General features: G+C 37.9%; 1 protein-coding gene across 16 annotated transcripts in view; it reads right to left on the bottom strand.

The window, feature by feature from the left end:
* C2CD5 (C2 calcium dependent domain containing 5) overlaps positions 1-12,821 on the bottom strand; it is a 66,941-nt gene extending 54,120 nt beyond the window's left edge. For 5 of the 16 annotated variants that reach the window (XM_082770834.1, XM_082770840.1, XM_082770843.1 and 2 more), the window contains exons 1-6: positions 12,622-12,820; positions 9,015-9,101; positions 6,936-7,107; positions 4,555-4,650; positions 3,927-4,082; positions 2,274-2,472 (exon numbers count right to left, since the gene is read on the bottom strand). In XM_082770834.1, coding sequence (XP_082626960.1) covers positions 2,274-2,472; positions 3,927-4,082; positions 4,555-4,650; positions 6,936-7,107; positions 9,015-9,101; positions 12,622-12,711 — 800 coding nt within the window. In that variant the 5' untranslated portion in view covers positions 12,712-12,820. Of the gene's footprint in view, positions 1-2,273; positions 2,473-3,926; positions 4,083-4,554; positions 4,651-6,935; positions 7,108-9,014; positions 9,102-12,621 lie in introns of all 16 variants that reach the window. The other 11 variants (XM_082770842.1, XM_082770844.1, XM_082770835.1 and 8 more) reach the window with 4 other exon arrangements.
* Between the last annotated feature and the right edge of the window lie 12,196 nt (positions 12,822-25,017).

Genomic DNA, 25,017 nt, shown 5'->3' with positions numbered 1-25,017 from the left:
CACAATGCTTTGAGTTAGTTTAATAAAGAAAAAGTGATTTCAAATTATATTTGTGTTTATACATAGTCATACATTTATGTATATACACACATATGCTTTTTAAGAAAAAAAATAAAATGTTTCCTTATCCTATAGCATCATCAGCATGCCACAGCTAAAAACAGAGCAAAGAGGAGAATCTTTATGGGAACAGCTATATTAACAGTTCACTTACGTACAGATTGACTTACCTGCTCTCCAAAACTGTGTCTTCCACAAATGGCACATACCCTTCTTATAATCATTTTAAAACCCACATACTGTATGTGAATTATGCTTGAAAGCAATTATTAACTTCAATTGAAATATATTTCCCCCAACAACTGTAACACAGCAAATGTTACTCAGATGCATCAAATTAGTTTTACTTAATTTCTTATGAAGTAAACCCATTAAAGAGAAATGAAGAGTGTGGCATTGTGGAAGAGACTGATGCACTTTCAAGAAACTACTTCCTTTGTTTCAGCAGCTGCACAGAATAGATCTTCACTGACAACAGTAGGCGTCTCCATGAGAAAATGAGGGAGAAAAGATGGGTGGTACCTGCCTACACTGCCTGCCTGCCTGCACTTTGCGACCACTGTGCCTGTGGCCTGTCTCTCCCCAGCTCTTGAGTCTGAGCAGTCTCGTACCAGTGTAGATGAGAGTGGGAACAGACACAGAGAAGTTCTGAGTAAGTCGTGAGCCAGTAGCAGTGTGAATTGGACTGTTGTGAGTCGAGCGGCATCCATGGCTTGGCGGATGAACCAGCGGAGACCTGAGAGAATTTGCAGCCAGGGTGGAAGAAAAGAAAACAATACATACAAACAGGTTGCAAAGTTATGTTATAAATGATTTAAAGGGAGGTTTAGCTAGAGGAGATCTTTTACTTTAAGCAGACTAAGAATTTTAATTCCTAGCATGCAAGAGTCCAGATGAAATAGAAAGGAATAGCTTAAGCACTAGCTTGTGAATGTAAAAAGATTCTTTGGCAACAGTGCATCAAGTTAGTAAAGCCAATATTAAGAAGTATTAGTCGACTTTGCTGCCTTTGAGAAGCATTATCGCTTTTTGGACTGAGGGACAATCATTCTGTCTACATCCACTACCAAGCTGCTAAACATAGATTATTTGGGGGATGAAATTTTCACATTTCACTTCAGAGTGACTTATGAATGCCTTTTAAGTTGGTGGTTACCAGGTCCAGTTTGTTGTTTTTTTTGTTTGTTTGTTTTTAATCACTACTGTTATTTTATGTTCCATCATATCCAGAAGCCTTTTCAATAGCAAAGTTTTAAAATTAAGACAAGTTAAACAAGCTACAATTTGAAATCGAAAACCATAATTTTGAGAAGTCAGAGCACACTGCTGCCTACACTACAAAAATGCCTGATTACTATTGTAACAACGCAACAGCAAGTTAATGAAGATGGTGGGGAATATTACAGAAATAATATGCTTTTGATGCTCATTTTTCCTTCCAGAAATTGGATGGCTCTATCAAACAGAAAATAGGTAATTTATCCAAACAACAATTTAGAGACTGCAAGTATTTATCTATTAATTTCTGTGCACATTGAAAATCTGCACACAACCTGTGTTTGGTGCTGCAGTAGGTAAAAGAGATCAAGAAACACTGTTTTTCATCATAAACAGCATTCTCTGCAACTACACTTTAGCCCTGCTTGTAACAAGCCAAACGTCAACAGTAGGAAGCAAAGCACACAAAAAAAAAGATGACACTGTTTCAGGGTCACTTTCTAAACCATTTACTGAACTGTATGAACTCAAAGCTAAATTTATCTTTTCTTATATACTCAGCACAGCCACTCAAACCTGACTGTACTCGTATCAGAGTATCTTATATCAGAGTATCTTATGCATACCATAAGAAGCCCTCACAAAAGCATTTGTTGTACAAACACAGTCAATGCAGAATTACTTGTTAGGAAATTGGTGGATCCCAGCCCAAGGATATGAAATACTTTTGCTAGCAACAGAAATACGAAAGAGTCATTAAGGTTTGCCACTCCAGCTTCTAAAGAAATAATGCAAGTAATTCAACGTAAAACATTTTGAAATTGTGGAATACAAACTGAGTTACAGACAAAAAAGGACAAAAACAAATTCATTGGAAAAAGGGGGGGGGGGGGGGGGAGGGAGACAGGTGGAAATCACACTGGTTATATAAAACCGAATGAGTATGAAAAGAGAGATGAAACTTGTTCCCCTAAGAACTATTAATTCATACTTACTCCTTCATTTCTTTGGATGGGGAGTTACATGCAGGTAAAAATGCTGATGTGTTACTTAATTTATCCAACGTGCAGGCTGTTCCTATGGCTCGTACTACCAGTCCAGATTCCCCCTCCAAATCAAAACATTGTAAATAACCAACAACAGCATTTCCTCTCATTTCAAGCACTTTCAAGCCAATCTTCCTTTGCAGTTCACCTACAAAACAGAAGGTAAAGAGCTGATCACAGTAACCTTTTCCTATTCTCTTTTGTGGGCATTGCCCTCATCTGCAATTCCAAAAGCAGAGAACAAAACAGGCAATAGATTCAAATTTATTTATGCCAAGTAGCTGGTGACAGCCTCCGCTTCCTGGAACATAGCATGAAGTTTCAGTAGTTATATAGCTTTCTCTGTCCCCCAAATCTATTCCAACTTTAACCATAGTATATTATTTCATAGATGTTTCTATTTTTATTTTTTTTTTCAAATTTTCTTTAACTATTTCCTTTTATACTTATTTAGGGAGAGAAAAAGATGGTCAAGACGTGCTTGAACACAAAAGTTTCTAGATACTCCTTGATACAGTTCAGACCAAAGCAACATCTTTGAAATCCAAGAGAAAAGGCCTTTTCTTTTTTTTTATTAAGTCTCCAAACTCTTGAGCAACAAAAAGCAACAAAATCGGAGACATTGATTCACTTAGCATTATCAACGCTATCTAGCTAAGTGCAAAATATCATCTGTCTTTTAATGAAGGATTGACAAAAATTTTTCAACAAACTGAAAACGCTTCATCACCACAGAATATGACATTATTGACATTAGGAATTTTCACTTAAGAAACCAAAGGGAACAGAATGATCACTTCTGCTTTCTATAAGTTTTTCAACCATATTGGAACAAGTTCCTATTGCAAACTACTTAGCTGCAGACTGAAATTATGAATGCACTGGTCTTGAAAAACACCTCTAAGAGCGGTAGTAGAATATGAAAGTTTCTAGCCAAGTAAAAGGAACTGAAATTGCTATGGACTCCATTCAACCCAAGGTTGTAACAGTATTCAACACATAGTATGACAGAGACCTATGAAACATCCTGGGAACATGTTCTAAATCAATCATATAACTCATCACAAATCATGGAATGATGATGCTTCTCAGACTTCACAGCAATGGAAGACTGACTGCAAAAGTAAAACAAGCCATTCTCAGAAGAGTTAAGAGCATTCTTCAGGATTCTTCAAATGGCCACCTGCAGTATTAAGCACTGTATTAAATGACATGAAGCAGTATTACTATGAGGTCTTCTATGTTTTTTCCTCTTAATCACTGCCACGAATACTAATAAAACATAGCAGATTACTTCCACTTGCACTTTTATCCACTTCTTCCATTTATGCAAACAAGGAACATGCAAATGTTAATCCTGTGAAGTGGCATAGCAGAGAAACTGTATTTAAAACTTCACAAAGTTGAGAAGAGGAAGTCTGTCATACTTGCCCTCAGTTAGGAAAATGGAATCTTCAGAAATACAAGATAGAGTGAATTGAAAAAATGAACATAGTTAATACCAAAAATCATACACAACATTGTCTCAAATGTAAGTCACTTCTTTAAATGGTGATCTTTTTTAAAAAGCAGCAATAATTATTACAGTGTATGTATTAATACCTGACATTAGTGAAATGAGTCTTTGTCTAGCCTCATTTGATGCCCTTGGTGTGCGAATTCGGTCTATCCACTGGTATTCTGGATCTTCATTAACTACAAGTTCTTCCACAAACCCATGAATTATTACTGCTCTGTAACACTTCGGAATAGATGTGGCTGTTAAAAAGAAATACAAAAAGACATAAGGCATGAATCTAAGAACAGAAATTCAAAGAAAAAAATAAAAATTTGATTTTCTACATCAGACAGCTTCAGCTGTTAAAACGCAGACATACCCAAGCAATTTTTTTTTTTGGTAGATGCTGGAACATGTACCACAGCAAAAGCTTTTCACTTTGTACCTTTTTAACAGAATCTGCACCCAAAGTAACATAACGTTCACATGCACCAGCAAGATCAGGAAAAAAAAAAAAAAAAAAAGTTATCTTCATTGACTTGAAATAAAAATAAATAAATAAAGAAGAGAAACAAACTAAATAAATTTGTTTATTTGCTACTGGTGTCAACGTGCATTGGGCTTGTAGAATGAGCTGGTTGACTGGATGGTAAAGGACAGAATTGGCAAAGAGAAAGAGGAAAGGAAAAAAAAAAAAGCTTTGGTTCTCCTTGTTTTCATCCCTCTACTTACTGCAAAAAAACTTGACTCCACACGATGACTGCCTAAATCTGTTTAAATCATTGAAGAGATCTACTTTCACCACCACATTGATCTCCCCACGTATGCCTATCAACAACAAAAAGAAAAAAAAGAAAAATGTGAAACTGTATCAAAAAGCAATATAAACTAGCCCTATTAATTAATCCTTATTGTTAGTAATTTAAGTAGCTTTTATGAGTTAGCTTTTCCACAAAGAACATAATATAACCATGCTAAAAGGCTTGCTTAAACTGACAGCTAAAGTGTCAATTCTAACCAGGGCCAGAGGGGCAGGAAGACTCTTCCTCGCCTCTCGGGCATGCTGCAGAGACACCCTCACAGGGGAAGCATTAGTTCTGTCCAGCCTTTGAGGCTGAAGCCATTCATGGAACAGCCCTCAAATACCTGCTGCAGCAAGCAGGATTTTATAGAAGGATGTGACTAGGAAAAGAGAAGCCATCAGCCTCCTGCTGTTGCAGTGGTTACAGCTGCAGCAAGCGCTTTCTCTGCTCTTGCGCCCTATATCATCAGGGCAGGGAATGAAATCAAGAGCTAAGTACTGTAACGCTGTCCCAACACATACTCAGCACAAAAGGGTGGAAGCTTTACCTTGGATGCCTTGAAACTACTAGAGTCCTGGCCATGTAAAAAGCTTTATGGTGTTGTTCAGAGCATTTTAAATTTTCTCCCTCACATAATTTCAAGATCACAGTAAAGCTACTCACTGAAGTTCAATCCAATAATAAAAGTGATGGTTCTTCCAAGAACCAGAAAGCAGGCAGTGTAAAATATGTTGAGAAGAAACACTTCAAATAAGGTATTACAAACTTTTTTAGATAAAGCTTAATATTTTGGCTACCTTTACATCTTATTAATATTAGAGCATTTATTCAAAACACAGCCATTCCTTTCTGATTTTTCTATTTTCAGCTTACCCCCCCCCCCAATAAAATCCTTTCAGATCATTATAGATTCTGACATATTGAGGACTGAACTACTTGATGAGTCTCATCTCTTGTGATTTTATCACAGAAATATCTGACACTCAAATGCATTAGATTCACAGACTGACTCTGACATTATTGCAATAGTCACCTAGAACTATATTCCAAAACATCAGAAGAAAAAGCCTCCATTTACTTTAACAGGAAGTGCATCAGGCTCGTATTTTCCACAAATAATGATGTTAGGGTGCAAAAACAATATAATAAATATTTATAAATATTATGTCAACATTTTTAAGGAAGCATTAATTGTTGTTTGCCAAGCATCAAGATAATTAGAATCTACTGCCACAATCATGAAAAAAAAAAGAATTCTTATTTAAATAGAAAAAAGCTGTGAAATACCAACAGATCTAGAAAATAGAGCAATCTAATTCTCTCTGACAAACAAGTTGCACACATTCTGAGACAAGTGCTCACCTAAATTAACTTCAAAAGAAAGAATACAATATGATAGAATAGACTAGAAGCAGAAGAAAATGCATGCAATATTTCTTAAGAACCTTCTTCAATGTAACTGTTACAAATAAAAACATAAAAAATTATCATCAGTAATGACAACTAATGCTTCCCCACCTATGCCTTATAATCAGCTTTTAAAATAGCTAAGTCACTTAACTCCCACTGGATAATAAACTAGAGCAGCAGTAATAACCAAATAGATAAAAGCTAACTAGCTATGAACTGACCTTAACTTACTGGGATGAGAGCTCTACTTCCTTAAAAGCAAAAGCATCATTAACTTCCTTTTCTCATACCTTCAAAATATTCTGAAGAATTATACCTAGGACTAAGAGTACTTTCTGGAAGGAAAAGGAGTTTCACCTTGTGTTTTGTGTTTGCCACATTCTGTTCCTCCATCTCAAACGAAGTTTATGCAACATCCCAGGAAGGCATACCCCAAGTGACTTCAGCAAGAGTACATTCTTTTAGTAAACATATAGTGATTGAGTAAGCATGTTTTAGTTTTTTTGTTTGTTTGTTCTGTTTTTATCTGAATTTTCCAGTTACTATTTTAAATACTATGTGAAGATGTTTTCCACTTGTTGCAAATTCTATGAAAGGTGTTCTGCCAAACACTAGGCAACTATGCCAGAAATTCTCATTCCAGAGGTTTTAGAAATCTTTCATATACAATCATTAGTATTATCAAAAGCGAAGAGTATCGTAGAAGTACTTTGTCAATGATTTTAGATGGCACTCTTAACTTTCTGAAGACCTAATAAAAAGAGTACCAAACCATAGCTTTCCAGCTCCCAAGGCTAAAGCTATTACACATTTCCAAAACCAGCTTACAGCAATGAACATTGCAAGAAGCAGGTTACATCTCAAACAACATTGTTGTACTTTTAACTTAGCAAATCTTACCATGGATGGTATCATAAATTGGAAACCATCCTGAAATAACTGTAGCTGCTTCACTGTACAGCAAAGGATCGATATCTATGTACACTTTGCCAATGGCATCATTAGCACTGTAGGTATCATGATCAAGAACTGTGATCTGGAGAGGCTCATCTTGCAGCTCTTCATCATCTACCTAGAAATAAATATTGACATGGAATTTGAATATTTTAAAAAAAAAAAAAGCACAAGAAAACACTCCTGGAAAAACAAATGCAGTAAGAGGCAAATTAGTCATGTACAGTGACGTTACTCACAGAAATCCGATTTCTATTTCCTGGATCTAAACAGTGTTATTTTGATATTACCCTTCACAAAATGCTAAAATTCTGCAATTAGATTTATCACTTGGAAAATTACAGAAAAAGATTATGGTGACTACATTATTTTAAAATCCCACTTTTTTTTAAGTCACATTCTCTGGTTTGTTTACCAATCCCCACAACCCATACTCTTCAGGGAAGAAGAAAAAAAAAAATGAAAATTTAAGACAAAGCATCTCACTCTGAAGTCTTACACTCTTAAGTTTTGCTCTCACACTTCCAAACTGGCTGGTGGCTTAAAAAAGGCAATACATTTTATGTAACCCACTGCAAATATTCAGTAATTTCAGACATGTACTTCTCTAAATAGATGCAATAATCCATCTTCAGATACCTCAGCTATTTTTTTTTTTAGGAGACAAAAGACAAGCATTCTAAAACTTTGTTCTAAACATCACAAACCAAAATAAATTTTGCTAAATATAATGTGAGGACTCATGCAAGCTTTTTTTTTAGAATTATAACATAGTGTTGCATAAAGATCAAACTACACACAAATTCACGCGCTTAAGATGTCTTAAGCAGTTAGTGCTATTCCACTCTTTGAAATGTGGAATTCTGATGTGGTTTTTTTAGTGTTATTGTTTGGCTCTTTTTGCATGGAAAAATGGATTTGGGAAAGAAAAGATAGAAGTCTAAGACTTCTGTTATTGACATAGTTAACTCTCTGTACTAAGAGAGTTAATCCTCCACATCATTCAGCTCTTTCCACTCCACAAAAAAAGACCCAAAGAATTGAAATAAAAAAGAAAAAAAAAGAACAGTGAACCTCACTATGCTAGTACTACTTTCTTAATCAACATGGATTACTGATTAAGAGATGTTCTTAATCAAGCACTCTATGTTGATTAATAAAGTTGCTAAACTTACCTTTTTTATATTTGCTGTATTTCTAACATTACATGCACATGTAGTGACATAGTAGCTAGTATTTACAAACATGACTGTATTGTGATACTGTATTTGAACACTATAAATAAATCAGTACTATACATTCAAACTAATTTGTTCTAAATACCACTACACAATTATTATTTTTAATGCAACAAAAATGCAGTAACAAATAACAACTATGCAAAACAGTTGTTCACAGTAGAATGTCAGAGGACACCTATGATACTACTGTACTCAGTTCATTAAGGTGAACTGATCAGATCCTAAAAACAAACGAGCAGTTATGGGAAAATGCTGACTGCCCTCATTATTACATAAGGAAATGAGAAAAAAGTGTCCGATAGTTGTTGTCCAAGCTCTTTATTTTATAATTTTCTTGTAAAAATTCTCCATTTTCTTCTTCAAGTACATTATTTGCAAGCCAAAGTAACATTCCAAATACCAATTAACTTTCCTTCCTCAAAACTACCCCTTTAGAAAGAAAAAAAAGGAAGGCATACCCACACTGGTATCCAAAAGCTTAACGGAAAATGCTTTCCCGCCCCTCCCTCCCTTTTACATCCCCCAGAACATGTGTGTCAGATCCATTCTGTCATGTTTGCCTCTTTTTTAAACCATTTGTAAAGATAAAATAATGCACTTTTGGCAAAGAATGTCTACACATAGATAGATTTGCTGAAAGATTTCATTTGTATTTAAACAGGAATACCTTCACTCCTCAAAACCAATTTTCTGCCTGAAATGAAAATACTTCAAGGGCATCTAAAACAGAACATCCATGTAGATAAATATTGGCAAGCTCTTAAAAAAAAAAAAAAATACTTACTTCAAATTTAAACCATTCAGAATTCCACTGAGGATTAAGTGATTTTGGATACACATCGGTCTTAAATGTTGTATTTCCAAATTTTACCTAGAAATATAAGCAATTATTAAAAACAAGCATTAATTAGTAGATTTAGAAACTGAGTTACTCATTAAATCTACACATGCAAATAATTTCAAATACATGTTTTAATAACAACAAGAAGTTCTTTTCAGTGAGTTTCTTTTTGAATCTATGTTACATGTTTAAGCAACTTTCCATGTATCACCAAAACTCCCAACAAACCTCTCTCCCCCTCTTGTTTCAAAATTACTTCTTTTCCTCCTCAATCACTTTAGTTAAAAATAGCAGTTACGTTGGCTATTCAAAGTCACTTGGTACATCACCTTAGCAGTTGCTTGTCATTTGTTTGGAAATATTTTAAGCAAAAGCATTCTACATAAATGCTGATAGATTACATGCCATTACTCTTCTCTCTAGGGTTTCTACATCAGATTTATTGTCAAGTTATAAAACAAACGCAGAACCAAAATGGTATCATTAGTCAACTTATTTCTTAAAACATGTTGTCTTGATAGATCCGCACCAGAAAATACCTGAAACCACTTCCATGAACTGCAGTCGTGACATGCTAGACACATATCAGTAAATTCACAGCAGCAAGGGGAAGAACCTTAACAGGCTCTAGTCCTCCCTTCTTATAGAAAATTCCAGAAAGCATATCAGCAAAAAGGACAGAGGAACTACGTATCTATATATATCCCTCTAATCTTCAATTAACACAGATTAAATATTCTACATACTTCTCTTGATTAAGGCTATTAAGCAGCTATAGGTATGTATTGTGGAAATCTCCATTTGGTCTTCACAGCAGTCTGTTTAAGGACCACCCCAATTGCTTGAAAAAGCATCTAACAGAATTTCTGTGACAATCCATACACCAAGAAACCATGCTACATAACCTAAGAGGTTTTATCTCATTGCACCTTTCATTCCAAGCCATTATGCACGCTTGTAATTATGTGAACGGTACCTCTCAAAAGGATTAGTACTTCAACTTATAACAAGTATCTGATGTTACTGACAAATATGCAAAGTTTTTGAATGTATTCGAGATTCTTAAGAAAATAATGTGTGCTGATTTAAAAGACACGCTACAGTCAAAGACGGCTATGGATTCTGAATACAATTATCTTTAAAAGTGCAAATAGATCTTGGAAATTAAATTCAGTCTTAGATTTGGAACACTACATAGCATTTTTTTTAAACACTAATTAAGGAAGTATTGATATTTAGATGTTTCAGCATGACACATCTGTATGACCATATGTCATTACACACATATATATGTCAGTGTATGGTCGTTATTTTACATACGTGCGTAACCCAGCTCTAATGAGATTCTGTACTTACATACATACATCTAGTTAGTTCAGATAGCTGAGTGCTGCAAAATTGGACTACAAGTTCCCATTAAACTCTGTATATTACCACACCTCGATCAACAGAATCCTACAGAACTCTATAGAGAACCCCCACTTGATTCAATAAACAGTAATGATTTTGGAAAAGATACTATTTTCAAAGTAAGCTTTCAAATTAAAAGTGAGAAGGGGTGTGAAGAACCAGAAGGGGGTTGGTCTATTCTCCCACATGCCTGGTGACAGGATGAGGGGGAATGGGCTAAAGTTGCGCCAGGGGAGTTTTAGGTTGGATTTTAGGAAGAACTTCTTTACCAAAAGGGTTGTTAGGCATTGGAACGGGCTGCCCAGGGAAGTGGTGGAGTCACCATCCCTGGAGGTCTTTAAAAGACGTTTAGATGTAGAGCTTAGGGATATGGTTTAGTGGAGGACTTGTTAGTGTTAGGTCAGAGGTTGGACTCGATGATCTTTAGGTCTCTTCCAACCTAGAAATTCTGTGATTCTGTGATGAAAACACAGATCTAGCTATGTAAATGTAGATTCTGCTTAGGAGCATAGAAAACCTAGCAGCGTAACTACTCAGAATGCGTATTCGTTGCACTCAGCTGTATAATAAAGCAATAATGATGCTAGTTTTAACAGAGCTGCTTTACACACAAGCTGCCAACATGCAATAGCCCAGAGCTCCACCCAGTCTAATTTTACATGTTATCTAGGGAGTAAATTAGCTCCCTCGGAGCCTCAGGCAGCTATAACTAAACTTTGCCAGTAGTCAAGTTAGTTCATTAAAGCTAGCAGAGGTAATCAAGCACTGCAGTGCTGTCCACTGTACAAATTTAGAAGCACAGATGCAGAAGAAATTGTGGTAATTTGCTCCAGACCACACATGCTGGCAAGTTATGCATAACCTGAAGTAACAGCTCTAAAGTCTTTCATTTCTTTTCTAATTCTAGATTTATGTTAGAATCTTTAAGAGGGAAATTTAAAGGCTAGTAGTCAACTAGTACTTTAATATTACTTCCACTTGTCATTTTTAAGTTAAAAAGCTTTGTAAAGACTTTCAGCAACCTCACACAAACACAAAATGAGTTTTAAGCTCAATTTATTTTGACACACTTCACCTGCAGCCATACTCACTCCACATGGCAAGGGTATGTCCCGTATGTACCCGCAAGGGTAATTCCTGCCTTGATTTTTTCTTCCTAAACAGTGGTCCTAAAAGCAAGGCCCCATCTATGAATTTCTTCAGCCTTATTTGTGCCAAGACATTCATGAAGCTGCATGTTAATCTAGCTAAGCAAATTGATCTTGCTGAGTATATTGTCCTCTTCTTGTTGTTAAATTAGTGTTTAACCAGATTAATTTCTATAGCTATGCTGCCACGCAGCTACTCACACTCTGGGGTTGGCGCAGAAGGTGCAGGTTTGGGAACCAGTGACTGAAGGGAGAGGAGAGCTGTTTCTCAAGGCAGCTCAAAAACAGGCTACGTGAAACTCAGAGCCGCGCTTCCTACTGCTGTTTTCCCTGTCTCCTACTAATACACATCGGAGATGTTATTGGTTACCTATTAATCATATTTAAATCGCATGATGGTTTATTAATAAATTTAATGATGCAATTTCTGAAAGCAAACACTGAAGTATCACGTTTTCCTGTATTTAAGGCAGCAGAGCTGTGCAGCATTTCAGCTCCATTGAACAGCACGTCAGAAACACATTTTCACTTTATTTTCAGTGAACTGTCTCACTAAGCAAACGCAGTGACAGTCAAATCTACGCGCACCAAATCAAATCTATTTTGAGATTAATACACGCACGTTTTTTCTATTTACAGAGTTCTGGAAGGACATTTTCTTCCACTTACACAGTTTAGAAGGACGCTGCCTCCCTGCCTCAGGGCAGCGCAGTGCCAGCCCCAGTTACTATCTATAGCACCCGCACGCGTTTATGCGGCACCCGTTCCCTTTCCAAACGCATTCCTCCTCAGGCGCGGTTTCTGGGCGCGGGCAATGCCGCCGGCACGGCTCGGGGCCACGCACGGCGCGCTGGCAGCACCGCGCCGCAGACCCGCACCACGGGACAGGGCCGCCTCCGCTTTCCCCCCCCACCCCCCCTCGGCGGGCCTGTGGCGGCGGGGCCCGGCAGGTGCCTGAGCGGCGGCGCTCCCCGCCCTCGATCCCCCCCCACCTCCACGAAGGCGTCGGTGAGGTCGCTGGCGCGGTCCATCACCGGCAAGTGGCGCCCGGCCACGATCTTGACCTTCAGCTTGCCCGGCATCTTCCTCTTCCTCTTCCTCCTCCTCCGCCGCCTCCCGCCGCCGCCGCCGCCACCGCCCGCAGGCACGCCGCGGCCCGCCGGGAGGGGGGGGGCGAGGGGCCGGGCGCGCATGCGCCGCGCCGCCCAACGGCCCGCAGCCGCCGCCGCCGCCGCCCGCCCATGCCCGGCGCGGCCGCTTCGCACCCGCCGCCGCCGCCGCCGCGGGGCGCGCCCTGACGCAAGCCGCCGGGCGCATGCGCTACGCGGCGGAGGAGCGAGGCGATTGGGGGGGGGGGCGGTAGGACCCCGCGGCGCCCGCCCCTCATTTGGGACACGCCCCCCAGCCAGGCCACGCCCCCGCGTGGCAGCGCTCCGCCCCGCAGCCGGGATGGCGGCCGGGGGCGCCGCATCTCCCCTCCGTGTATCCCTGCGGGCGGTACCTGGCGCTATAGGCGCCATGAACGCAGCTGGGCTGCGGGCGGGCAGAGCAAGGCGATGCGTGGGGGCCCTCGGGAGTGCAGGTGGCGCCTCCCCTCGGTCGTGCGTGCTCTGAAGGCAGCTCTTCAGGCACATCCACGTTTCTGCCTTATCCGCCCGGGTTTGAGCAGAGTGCTGGAGCTGTTATCCCAAGGCAATATAGAAAAGCAAAGATCCAGGGCGGGAATCAAAAGCAGAAGACTTGTTGCTAATGTTACAGCTTTAGACCAGAAACTGGCAATTTTTAATAAAATATCTAGATCTCGCCTGCTTAAATGTTCTGGCTTGCAAATTGGAGCAGGCACAGAACGCAGGCGCTGGAGATCTCATCCCGATTAGGCCAAACCAGAAAGCATACACGAGCAACTCACCAAAGGTATTCCGGTTGTTTAAGGCCATGCAGGTCATGGCAGCAAATTAAGGATAATATGAAATGAAATCCCCTGAATTGCACGTGGTGTGGATGTTGGATCCTCAGCATTGTTTAGCCCTAAATACAGGCCATTAATCCACTATGTTACTTGTAAACAGCCATTTCTGTAATGTAACTTCCCTATTAGGGTAGAAAATTACCAGCAGAGGGTGCGATGACAAGAAAAAAAGAAAAAAAAAAAAAACGACATTCTCTGTTGTGTTACATGTGTTAGATATGACACTGTTTGGCCTTCATTAATTTTTGGGCTCTGTAGCCCAAGATTCAGAGCATAAACTAAGTTCCTGACTGTACATAAGTAGGAACGAAGTAAAGACAAACTTTATCATATATGATTTTATTTTTTTTCTGACGACACCCACTTGTTTGCTTCCTTTGCCAGATAAATTATGATGCAACGATTTTTAGGAAACATTATGCAGTTACTGTGACTTTACTACACCTTGTGTTATGTAGAGTGGGTTTTTTCAGCTTTTGAAGATGTGAATACTTGAAACTTTTTGCTTTAATTTGAAAGAAGAAATTCCTAACCCATAAAGATTGAAACTATCTTGTACGTTAGAAGGTAAAGAACACAAATTTAGTTTAGTTGTATCCCTTTAGAGATTGGTATGTGGCTCTGTGAAATTTGTTGGTGAAGTCAGGGTCTTCCTAAACCTGTCTTTCTACACTGAACACTAAACAAAAAAAACCTCTGGAATTCTTTAGGGCTCACCAGAGGTTGGACAGTTTGACAGACTAATGGCCAGTTAATACAGTGAATACCTGGCTAAATATACTGCCTTGTTAAATAAAATAGCTAAAGTTTGGGACAATCCTCAGACAATTCAACCTTTATTGTGCCCATTGCATGCTGTAAGGGAAGCATTCAAGAGAACTCTAAGGCAATAAACTCTTCCAGACAGGTTCTGGTTGAGTTGCAGCATTCCTGATTCAAAGACCTCTCATATCTTCCCAGAAAATTCACTTCATTGCTTCTTATTACCCAGCTTAAAAAAAATATATACATAAAAATGTTTCTAATTTTCAAACTGAATGCTGGATGATGAAATACAAATCTGTTCTTGTTTTACCCACTGAACCTAGAGAACAGATTATCCCTTTAGAAACATTAAAAGACCCTTACTAGATTAAACTGCTAGCAACTGGTGCATATGCTTTTAGGTAACCTTTTATGGTTAACTTACAGCTTGTGGGGCCAGTAGGGTCCACAGGTTAACTACTTGTATTGGGAAAATCTGTCTTGTTATTTTGATCTTGCAAACTGATTTAATTTGTGGATTCCTCTCTTTTATATTATGAAAGAATAATTGTTCCCTCTACTCATGCAACACTTTAAAGGGGATTTTTTAATGGATTTACCATCTCTTTTTTTAAAAAAATTATTTTTTAAAATAACTTTAATTTTTCCAGTCATTTTTTTTTTCCCATAGGGCTTTCTTCATGTGTCTGAACATTCTTAATTTAATCTGAAGACTCTCTGAACAGGCCATGTTTGTTCTGGAACTGTAGTATCTCAGATGAGAAACCATGTTCCAGGACCAGTGTTTTGTAGTGACCACGCTTCTCCCTCTCTGTGGCATAATGAAATACAGAGATTGATGTGTACATACTTCTATCTCTATCTTTTTCCTGAGGATCCAGCTTTATAAAGGAAAACCTTAGTAGACTAAAATAAAATACAATAAAATACAATAAAATACAATAAAATAAAATAAAATAAAATTGAAGAAACAAGTTCAAAATCTGTTTCTTACATAGTTGAAAGGATCAATAAAGATATGATTTAATGTTTTAAGAAACTTGCTTGGTGTGTTACATTCATCTTAGGGCTGAGGACTTTCCATACTGGCAGAATGAGACCTGTCTTCCCATCAATTAGCATGTCCTCTAACACATCTCATGTCAACAGCATTCCAGTTCCCCAGGGCCAGCAGGAATTTACAGAACGAGTAAGGTAGAAAGGACTCAGGCAAAAGTTCAGCCAAAGCCCTAGAACAGATAAACTATTTGAAGCATCTGAAAAAGCATTATGTTTCCTGCTGTTCAGGCAAATGTTCAATGTAATGAATATACTTTATAATATGTACTTTTTTGGTAATACGCATGTTCAAAGTCCATAGAAAATATCAAGAGATGTATTTTCATCATAAGAGCAGTAAAGATGTGAGGAACTGGCTGCACTTTAGCATTCATTTTGTCTTCTGCTAAATTTCTTTCCTTTCTGCTTAAAAGTGGTGTTTTAGCAGGTTGTGACAAGTCCTGCTTCAGCTATATAACAAGCCTGATAAACTTGCAGAACAGTGTCATCTTATTTGAGCAGGTATTGTCATGTATTCAATGGCATTGTAAGCCAACATCTACAAACCAAGAACATTGCTAATTATAATTTTAAAGACATCTTGTGTGGAACAATGTGTGCCATAAAAATAAGATTTTTGTGTAGGGAAGCTGAGAGATTTTACCATCTAATTGTAAAGATTCATGCATCCTTGTTTTCTCCTTTCTCCCAGGTGTTTGAAATATGATAGGGTTTTGTTCTGCTTTCTGCTTAAACTACTATCTCATTATATGCTTTGATTTCCGACAAAGAGATTTCCCTTAGTTTAACCCTTAGTTTAGAAACTAATACTCCAAATAAAAGTTTTCCCCATAACTTTAGTCTGCTGACTAAACCTATCCCTTTAGGGTAGGTTTCAATGATACCGGCTTACTGACCTTCTTTAAGATACTGATTAGAAGGTGTTATGCTAAGCTTCCCCCAGGTTACAGTGTGACCTGAAGTGGGATGGGTTGTGTCTTAAACATTGAAAAGATCACTTTTTGATTATCCTGCATTAAGCTGATTTGAAGAAAACTGAATGAAGAAGTTTTATTTGTTTGCTTTTACCTTGATGAAACACACCAACGAGACTTCATCAGAAGTCTAAAAATACTTAGAGGTGTGTCTGCTTTTGCATAGGAGCATTCACAGAAGATACTGGCTCTTTCTACTACTGTTACTGTGCCAAGCAGTGTCTAGAACAGGACACTACTGTAATAGTTGTCAACTATTATTAACAAAGAACATTTTGCAATACCAGTTTTAGGTTACTGGAAGAATGCCAGTGTTTCTCTGTAAAACTGCACATTTCAAAGCTATCTGGCTGAAATCTAAAAGAGAACAATCCAAAAATATTTTTAATAATGCCATGAGGGTTTGAATTCAGAGTTACATATATTTACATATACATATGTATTTTTAGATGTGTGTATGTATAATATCACTTAGTAATGAACCTCTGCTATCCCAGACAAAAAAACTCATATACACTCTGAGTACAAGTGTTAGGCTGTGCCCACTATAAAGTTTTAGAAAAGGCAAAATCTGATCACTGCTACCTAATACTGCCTGTATGTATTTGCTGTAGCATTGGAACCCCTTCTGTCAACAAAAGATAGGGCATGACATCCTGTCTCGGTCAAATCAGTAAGGTGAAATTATACCTCTCTGAAATGAATAGGTGGATTTTATTATGATCTGTGGAGGGACCAAGACTTCATTGCTGAGGTTTCTGATTTTACCCTGGAGGTGTTGACTGCAGTTAACCTGTTTAAACAGAAGATTGAGAGCAGTCTTAATGTCTATCACTATCTACATGGACAAATTGCTGATACCACGATGGTCTTTAATACAGCAAGCAATGATTAGGAAAGAATGGAAGTCTGGAAAGAGTGGGACAAATTAAAACACAAAATATGTGGACATGACTAATGGAAATGCAGGTTATCATTGAGTAAGTCATTGAAGTTACTTTTTTTTTCTTTTTATTGCTCATTATCATAAGTCATTTAAGTCATTGCGACTGCTTAGAGTCTGTAGTTTATTACTAAGGCTGCGTTTTTTGCTGACGTATTTGTAAGAGAAATTTGTAAGAAAAGGCCATTGGCCTTGTTAAGATAAGCAAGGATGTGGCTGTACACAGCCTCCAGTCCTCCCTTATTGTCATCTCACTGCTAGGGCAACTCCCTCCTGCCCATTCATGTGCACAGTATGGGTGAAAAACAAGCCTGAAGACAGCTCCAGCAGGAGGTTGTGAAGGCAAGCAATGAACAGTTTCCATCTAGTACTTGAGCCAAGAGGTTCATCTTGACCCTCAGTTACTTGGGGAGAATGTCATGGGCTCGGTTTTGCTGACTTCATCCTGCTTTGCGTAAAGCTAACTCTGCCAGTAATGTTTTCTAATCTTGATGCTGTAACTAGTAGGTAAAAATTGGATGGTCAGAATGAGGGACTTCCCTGATGGAATTAAACTGCCAGTGTATGCCATTACTTGTATCACATACTTCACTTTTTCCTGAATCTATTCGAAGTAGTTCTGAGGCTAAGGGGATTAATTTGAGCTGACATTAGTGATATATGATAATATAGTCTATTGCTTTGTATTATGCAGAAACTGAAAGCAAAACTTATTTGGACTTTAAAAGAAGACAATATGTTGAAATTAATTTTTTGAAGTTAAAGATTGTCAAGAATTTTAAATGCTGTACTACTGATAGAACAGATAGTAAGATCCAGATAAATGTGTTAAAAATATGTATGAAAAAAGCCTACCCAACAAAAACTTTTCTCCAATTCCAGTGACATTTTAAAATATTGTTCCTATACTGAGGTAGTGAATTGAGTAAAACCTGAGGGTCCTTTGAGGGAAAAACACAAGCCTAGAGTTATTCTCAAGGCTTACATTTACGGGATAAAAATAAATACAGTTATGTCTCAGACCTAAAACTGTATTTCTGAGTTATTTATGTACACCTGTTTCCTGGATATCAAATTAAAGTATTTCTTTTGGAAGAAAGATCTCAACATTTTATTCTTTTGAATACGACATATTTCCAACAGTCCACTTTAGTCAGTAACAATCTTCTGTTGAATTTAGCAGTTTGGGATTTGGTCCATATCAAGCAGTTTGTAAGAACAGAGACCCATTAAAATATTCCATTTCATGCTATTATTGCTGCAAGAGGGTCTCAATTTCCATATAGACTTGAAATAAATTGGATAAGATAAATAGCCACTAACACAGGAATGTACGCTATTACCTACTGGGGGAATCAAACAACTGGATCTGATGTCATGTTCTCAGCTAGTAATTGGATATCATTTATCTTTCTTACAGTTCTCTAAGAGAAATAACATTGCATACAGCTTTGTGCATTTTATGAGCAATGAGTGGCAATGGCATAATTGTGATATCAGTTCACAGAGATTGCAGCAGAATCCTGCGTACACAATGCTCTGAGAAAGATATTTAGTTACAAGCAGTACAATAATAACAGCTATTCAGAGTGCTTCAAACTTACAAAGCCTTAGTTAATTAGTCAACACCTAGTTAATAATTTAATTAAATGTAATTGTTAGCAGGAGTATTTATATCATTAGAAGATGATTAGTCCTTCAGTGACTTCCTCCTTCTAAGGGTTGAGTCAAACGAAACATTTAACTTTTGCAAGATGTATTAGACTTGCACAGTTATTAAAATGGCTATATTTGCTGGGTTTTCTTCTTCTGCATGACTTTGTTGGTATTTTGTCTTCCCTTTTCCTGTAAAAATATAATAAATAGATCATTTATTCAAGTCCCACCCCAAAATATAGCAATATTAATGAACATGCATATTCATACATTCAAACTGCTGTCAGGATCAAAGATGACGGTCCTGAATTTCAAGGTAAGTTAATGCTTATCAAAGCTATGATCCTTGCAGTTTGTCTTGTCAACAGCTAGGCAGCAAGAGTACAAATATCCCTTGCAAATCAGTTTGTCTTAGAGGAGGCTGTTTTAGGGACAGTAAGTCTGCATAAACTATCTATGGAGTAGTCTTCAAGATCCTTCACAAGATATGCATGCTATTTCCTGGTGCATTAAAGAGATTAAAATGGATTACAAGCAAAACAATAAATCTTTGTATTCTAAAACTTGGAGTGTGTGCAGTTCTTAAAAACCATGTGATGCTTTTGCTTCTTGTGTTTCACTTGGAATAGACATAATGTTGTGAGCTATTAAATGTTCAAAGTTTTTAATGCATAAACAAAAAAAAATCATGAAGCAAACTCATTGAATTTTTGTTTTCAGCAGTATGTAATATTCATCTTCTTGCAGAAGTGGAACACTGCCTTGTGTCTACACTGTGATGATACTCATTCGCTGTGAAAACATCTGACAGGCATTCACCTTGTTTATTTTAAGAATTTAAATTTCATGCCAAGCCAGAGGAGACAGGGAGGCTACTGATTTGAGCTCTCTCTCCCCCATTAGTACAAAAGCATAAAAACTAGGTTCCCAATTCAGGCTGGTAAAGTCATAAACTGTAAGCCTAAAGTAATCATAGAATATCCCAATTTGAAAGGGACTCATCCTAATAATTCACTTTCTATGACTATCTAGTTTGTTGTGAAAAATATGTTCTACTGCTGCAGAAATTGTCATTCAAGCTCAGTTTAATAAAGTGGTCATGACACATCATGTGAACGAAGAAGGAACTGTGACTGCGAAGAGATGAAGCACTTCACAAGACAGAAGACCTCTCACTTCAGGTTCACAGTGGCAGGGGAGAAGGATGAACAAAGAGAAGAAGCTGTCTCTTTTTTATTCAGAGCTCTCAGGGAGTGGGGGTGGGCAGGAAGCCCCAACTAGAAGTTCCAAGTTCATTTTGTATTTTCTGCTGAGCATATGCATTGTGTCTTGTGGTGTGGCAAGAGAACCATGCTGCTGGTTCAGGGAGCAGAGCTAGGTGGGTTTAGTGGCAAAATGTTATGCTGTATGTTATGTTACACAGAAGTCCAAAGCAGAACGGATTGTTATCCATAGCTGATGGCTTTCTGGAGTGATCAAACTGACTGCTTCTATCAAAGCAATATTCTGATTTATGAGAGCCTTGTCATGACTCCTATAAACATTCCTGCGTGCCCTGGGGTGAGAAGGAAATCTCCCTTCACAGAGAAAGCATAGAAGTTCAAGACTTGCAGGATGATTGAGGCACCACCTTTCTCCAAAAAAAAATCTGACATGTATAGTCTTACTGCATGTACATGTGTTATATAGTTTGGAAAGGAGAACAGATGGATGGTCTCAGTACTGGCTCTTTCTGTATAACTGTGAATTAATCCAGTTCATTCTCATGATTACTAGCCATTAAAGCAAACTCATTATATTTGATATTTACCACCTAACTTCTTAAGTAAAAACCTCTCATAGAGTAAAATGTGGCTAACTGATGCTCTCTGACATCTGTACTTGTTCTGAGTACTACCTTAATTTATTCCTGACAGAGTTGTGCTCAGTGCTGCATTTGACCCTGTTAGCAGCAATTTATGGAGCTTTTGAACTATGAGGGCAGTATCTTGAAACTGCTTTCAAAGTACACAAATTCACATTTATCAGGCTTGGTCTGCGCTTTTTCTGCTTTTATGTATGGAAGAATTATGATCATCACCTTGAACTGTGTTGATAGCAGCTGGGGGAGGTGCTGCTTTGATTTTATTAACAAAGATGATTATGAACAGCAGAAGTTAAGAAACATAAATACATAGTTATATATAATGATTTTGTAAAGCAACCAAGCATCTTCTGATAAAAGCATGTTAAACACAGACCCTACTTAGGCAAGACAGGAGTTACCATCTGGTGATGGTAACAGAGTTCAGTCTATGGCCCAATAATTAGCAGTCAAACCTCCAGTAACTCAGCAGGTCAAAAGTCAAGAAAAGCCAGCTGAGCAAGGTCATGATCTGTGTATTGCAAGCTTGGATGCAACCAACCTTCCACAGCTCAGAAGAAAGGTCTAAGGGCAGGGGCCAAAGCCTAATCCCAGCTTCTAGCCCATGGGCAGAAGCTGTGGAGACACGCGCACTCGTGCGTGTGTGCACACACACACCCCCCTCCGGTTACAAAATTTCACAGCTCTTTCTCCCCAAACTGTTTTCAAAGAAGCCCCATCCAAGGTTAGCCGTGCTATATTAGTGTTCATCTTGAGGATACGCAGCTAAAGCCAGGAGAAGATGGGAAGTAAGTTGGAGGGAGTCTTCATAATCACCTTAGGGAGGGAGGTGTTTACAGGATGGTGGGGGCAGCTTGGTTTGGTTTAACTGTATTAATGCATTCAGTGCTCTAGCAAGACTGCGCTACTGAAGTTGGAAAGTAAGGCAAGTAGACTTAGGTAGAACTAAGATGTTTAGCAGCTGAAGGAGCTCTGCTGAAATTAAAAGTAAGCTTGTATTTCCCATAAAATAATAAGACAGTAATATATTTCTAAAAAGTAACAAAAATTATTTTCTACATTTGCCTGGAAGGCTCTTCATGTATGCGAGTATGTCCTTATCATCCTATAAGAACTGCATCCTACAGTTAAGGCTCTTGAAGTAAGAAAGATCTCTACTGTCTTGCCACTTCTGAATTTAAAGACTACAAAAAAAAAAAAAAAACACCTTCCTTGGTTAATCTTTTCCCTCTGAAAGAGGCAAGGAGAAATAAGAATACTTTAGTATGCCCATCCGCAATTTTAGAAACGTTCACTAATTTTGTCTTAATCTTGTATTGACAGTGCTGAGATGTCCCACAAATGACTTGTGATAGCATGAAAATCTACTGGTTTTCCTGATGTTATTATTGTGAATCTTGAATACTATATATATATATATATATAAAGCCATAAGATTAATATAATAAGTTTTCAAAGACAAGCATCCTCATAACTTTTGCAAAGGTCAAAGAATTCAAGAGTCTTTGCCAAGTGTAGCTGTGATTTGTGTGAAAGTGAGGCCTTGAGTTGTTGAAGGCCTAGTTCTAGCACAGCTTCTGAAGGCAAAGAGTTAACTGCTATCACCTTTGTATCATGTTTTATCTGTGGCCTTCCCTTCCAGTGATTTTCCACTTTTGTCTGAGATTATCTCAATACGCTATGTTTAAAGTTTCAGTGCTTTAAGTCAACAAATTAATCATTGCAGCCTTCTTCATTTTGGAGGATTGTTTTGAAATTAAGAGCTAATGTTATTTTAACCTTGTTATTGTTTGGATGTGTGGGGAAAGAGCATAATAGCATTGATCTTTCAAGTTTTAAAAAGTGCAAACTGTCTCAGATAACATTTGAAACATTTTTCTTAGGATATCTGCCCTCAAAGATCTTATGTTATAAAAAATGTGTGGGTAGAGCCTTTTTTTGTTTGTTTGTTCTTTCTTTCTTTCTTTTTTTTAGGTGTCATTGAAACAAGGCAACACACAAACTATTGCAGTAGATTAGTTACACCACGGATCATTTATTACAGCCCTGATATGGTGTTAGAAGTTGGTGTGGGTAGACTACTTGTAGTCCAAAAGCACAGTCAGCGGCCTGGGGTGAAACCGTTAAAAGTATGCTGTTTAATCTCTGCAGGCAGCAATACTGATGCATGCATCATTAAGTGTTTGAGAAGCACACGTGCTGTTTGATGTGCTCTGATACTCACACGAGCAATACAGTGCTTTCGAGTTCTTAGCTTGGGGTCTTGGTCTTGCATGTGGGTGAGAACTAAAAGGCTGAGGCAAAAAATTGAGTGAAGAGGGATGCTACTAAGCTAGGGGAACTAATAAAACAGTGTGGGAAGGATGATGACTCCACCTGTGATTTTAGATAATTGCCAATCCTTTGTAATTCACTTCATACAAGGCTTTTGAATCATTGGTGATTCAAAAAGCATACAAAGCTTTTTATAAGCATTCAAAATTGTGCTTATTGACATCTTTTGTCATCTGCATGCAGCAAAGAAATACCAGCTGTCTTTCAGGTGCACCCTTTATAGCTATGAGCTTTTCCAACCTCAAAATGAGGCTTTGTTGTCACAGCCTGCTGTTACAGAAGTTTTATTTCAAATCTATCTGCCATATTGAATAGCTTCCAGAGGAGAGGGAGCCTTCAGCTTATAAGCAAGATATGCCTCAGTTTCACTTTCTATTCTTGGTGGCTATATGCATTTTTTCCATAAGAGTCACAGAAGAGAACTTTGACGTGGTAAAATGCAGTCCTCGCTCACAGCTTTGTTAACTGCTGAAACCTACGTTGTGATGAATGAAATCAGATGGTTGAAGTTGGTGCAGCTGAGAAGGAAGCTGGAAAAAGAATAATTTTGTTTTAGCCACCTCAGATGACGGCATGCCCCCACTTCTGCTCATATGTGCAGAAGTGACAAAATGCATAACTAGAAGTGGGCTGGATCTAGAGTGCTTTATGCTTCTGCACATCTTTTCTCACTCCAAACTGCCACGACTGCAAACATTAGGTCATTGAATTCAAAGTACAGCTAACTAGCTGTTGTTCTGCACTTCCCTATCCGATCAGAATAAATAAGCAGGGAAATGTCTGGTATTTCTTAGAGATAATATGCTAACCTATATTAAAAAAAAAAATAGTTTTGATTCAGTGTTTGAGACAATAGAGGCATCAAGGTTCTTGTGATTTAACTGTGCCTATTTTTTGGGGTAGTTTTCAGAAGATGATATGTAACTAGTTAACTTGTAGATTAAATACTTTTTTTTTCCTTCTGGGTAAGGAAGTTACACTTAGTTGTATGTATAAAATGTACTAAAGCTTCAGAAAGCTACTGCTATGAAATATCCCTCTTGCTTAGATTCAGGGAGAAAAAAACAAACAAACAAACAAAAAAAAACATACTTTGTCTTAAGACTAAGCCTGACTTTGTTATTAACTTCAAGACATTTCTTGTCCCCATTACTCATATTTGAAGGCTGTTTCAGAGCATCAATGCATGATTAGAAATTTCTAGTTAGAATCCCAGTGGCAGCTTATGCCCATTTTGTGCACACCAATATTGTCTTCTAGCCTAAACAGAAAAGACTTCTGCCCAAAAACTTTTCTAGAGGATGATTCTATCCTTTCTAGAGGGTGATTCTATCCACACAGTTTTTCCTGTGCTAGACAGAACTAGCAAAGCTCTAGACTCCTTGCACAAGAGAGTGAGGGTCTCTATTTACTTAGTTGTGTTGTTATTTCTTATCCATACCTGTTTCATTTTTTTAACATGTGAGACTCTACATGGTACTTCAGATGAAGTCTCAACAGCACTTTGTACCACAATCCCTCTGATTCTGTATCCCACGCACCTCTGTATTTGTAAGCAGTCCCTGCTGGAACTGTTTTGCCTGATACACCCTAGGATTTCTTTCACCTTTTTGACAACCTTATTGTTTCTGTACAACAACCAAGGTTACAGAAATAAAATAATGCTCTATTAGGGTGCAATTATAAAAATAGATGTATAGGAATTCAAAGTTGACTTTTAGTTTCTACGTTTCACATGCTAATATGTGTTCTACACATGCAGCACCAGTTGATACACTGCTGGGCTTGTCTATGGAAAAAAAAACACTGGGAATTATGCAGAAC

This window comes from Aythya marila, assembly GCF_965140915.1.
Source record: "Aythya marila genome assembly, chromosome: 1".
Classification (NCBI taxonomy): domain Eukaryota; kingdom Metazoa; phylum Chordata; class Aves; order Anseriformes; family Anatidae; genus Aythya; species Aythya marila.
This window is presented reverse-complemented; position numbering and strand designations above follow the sequence as displayed.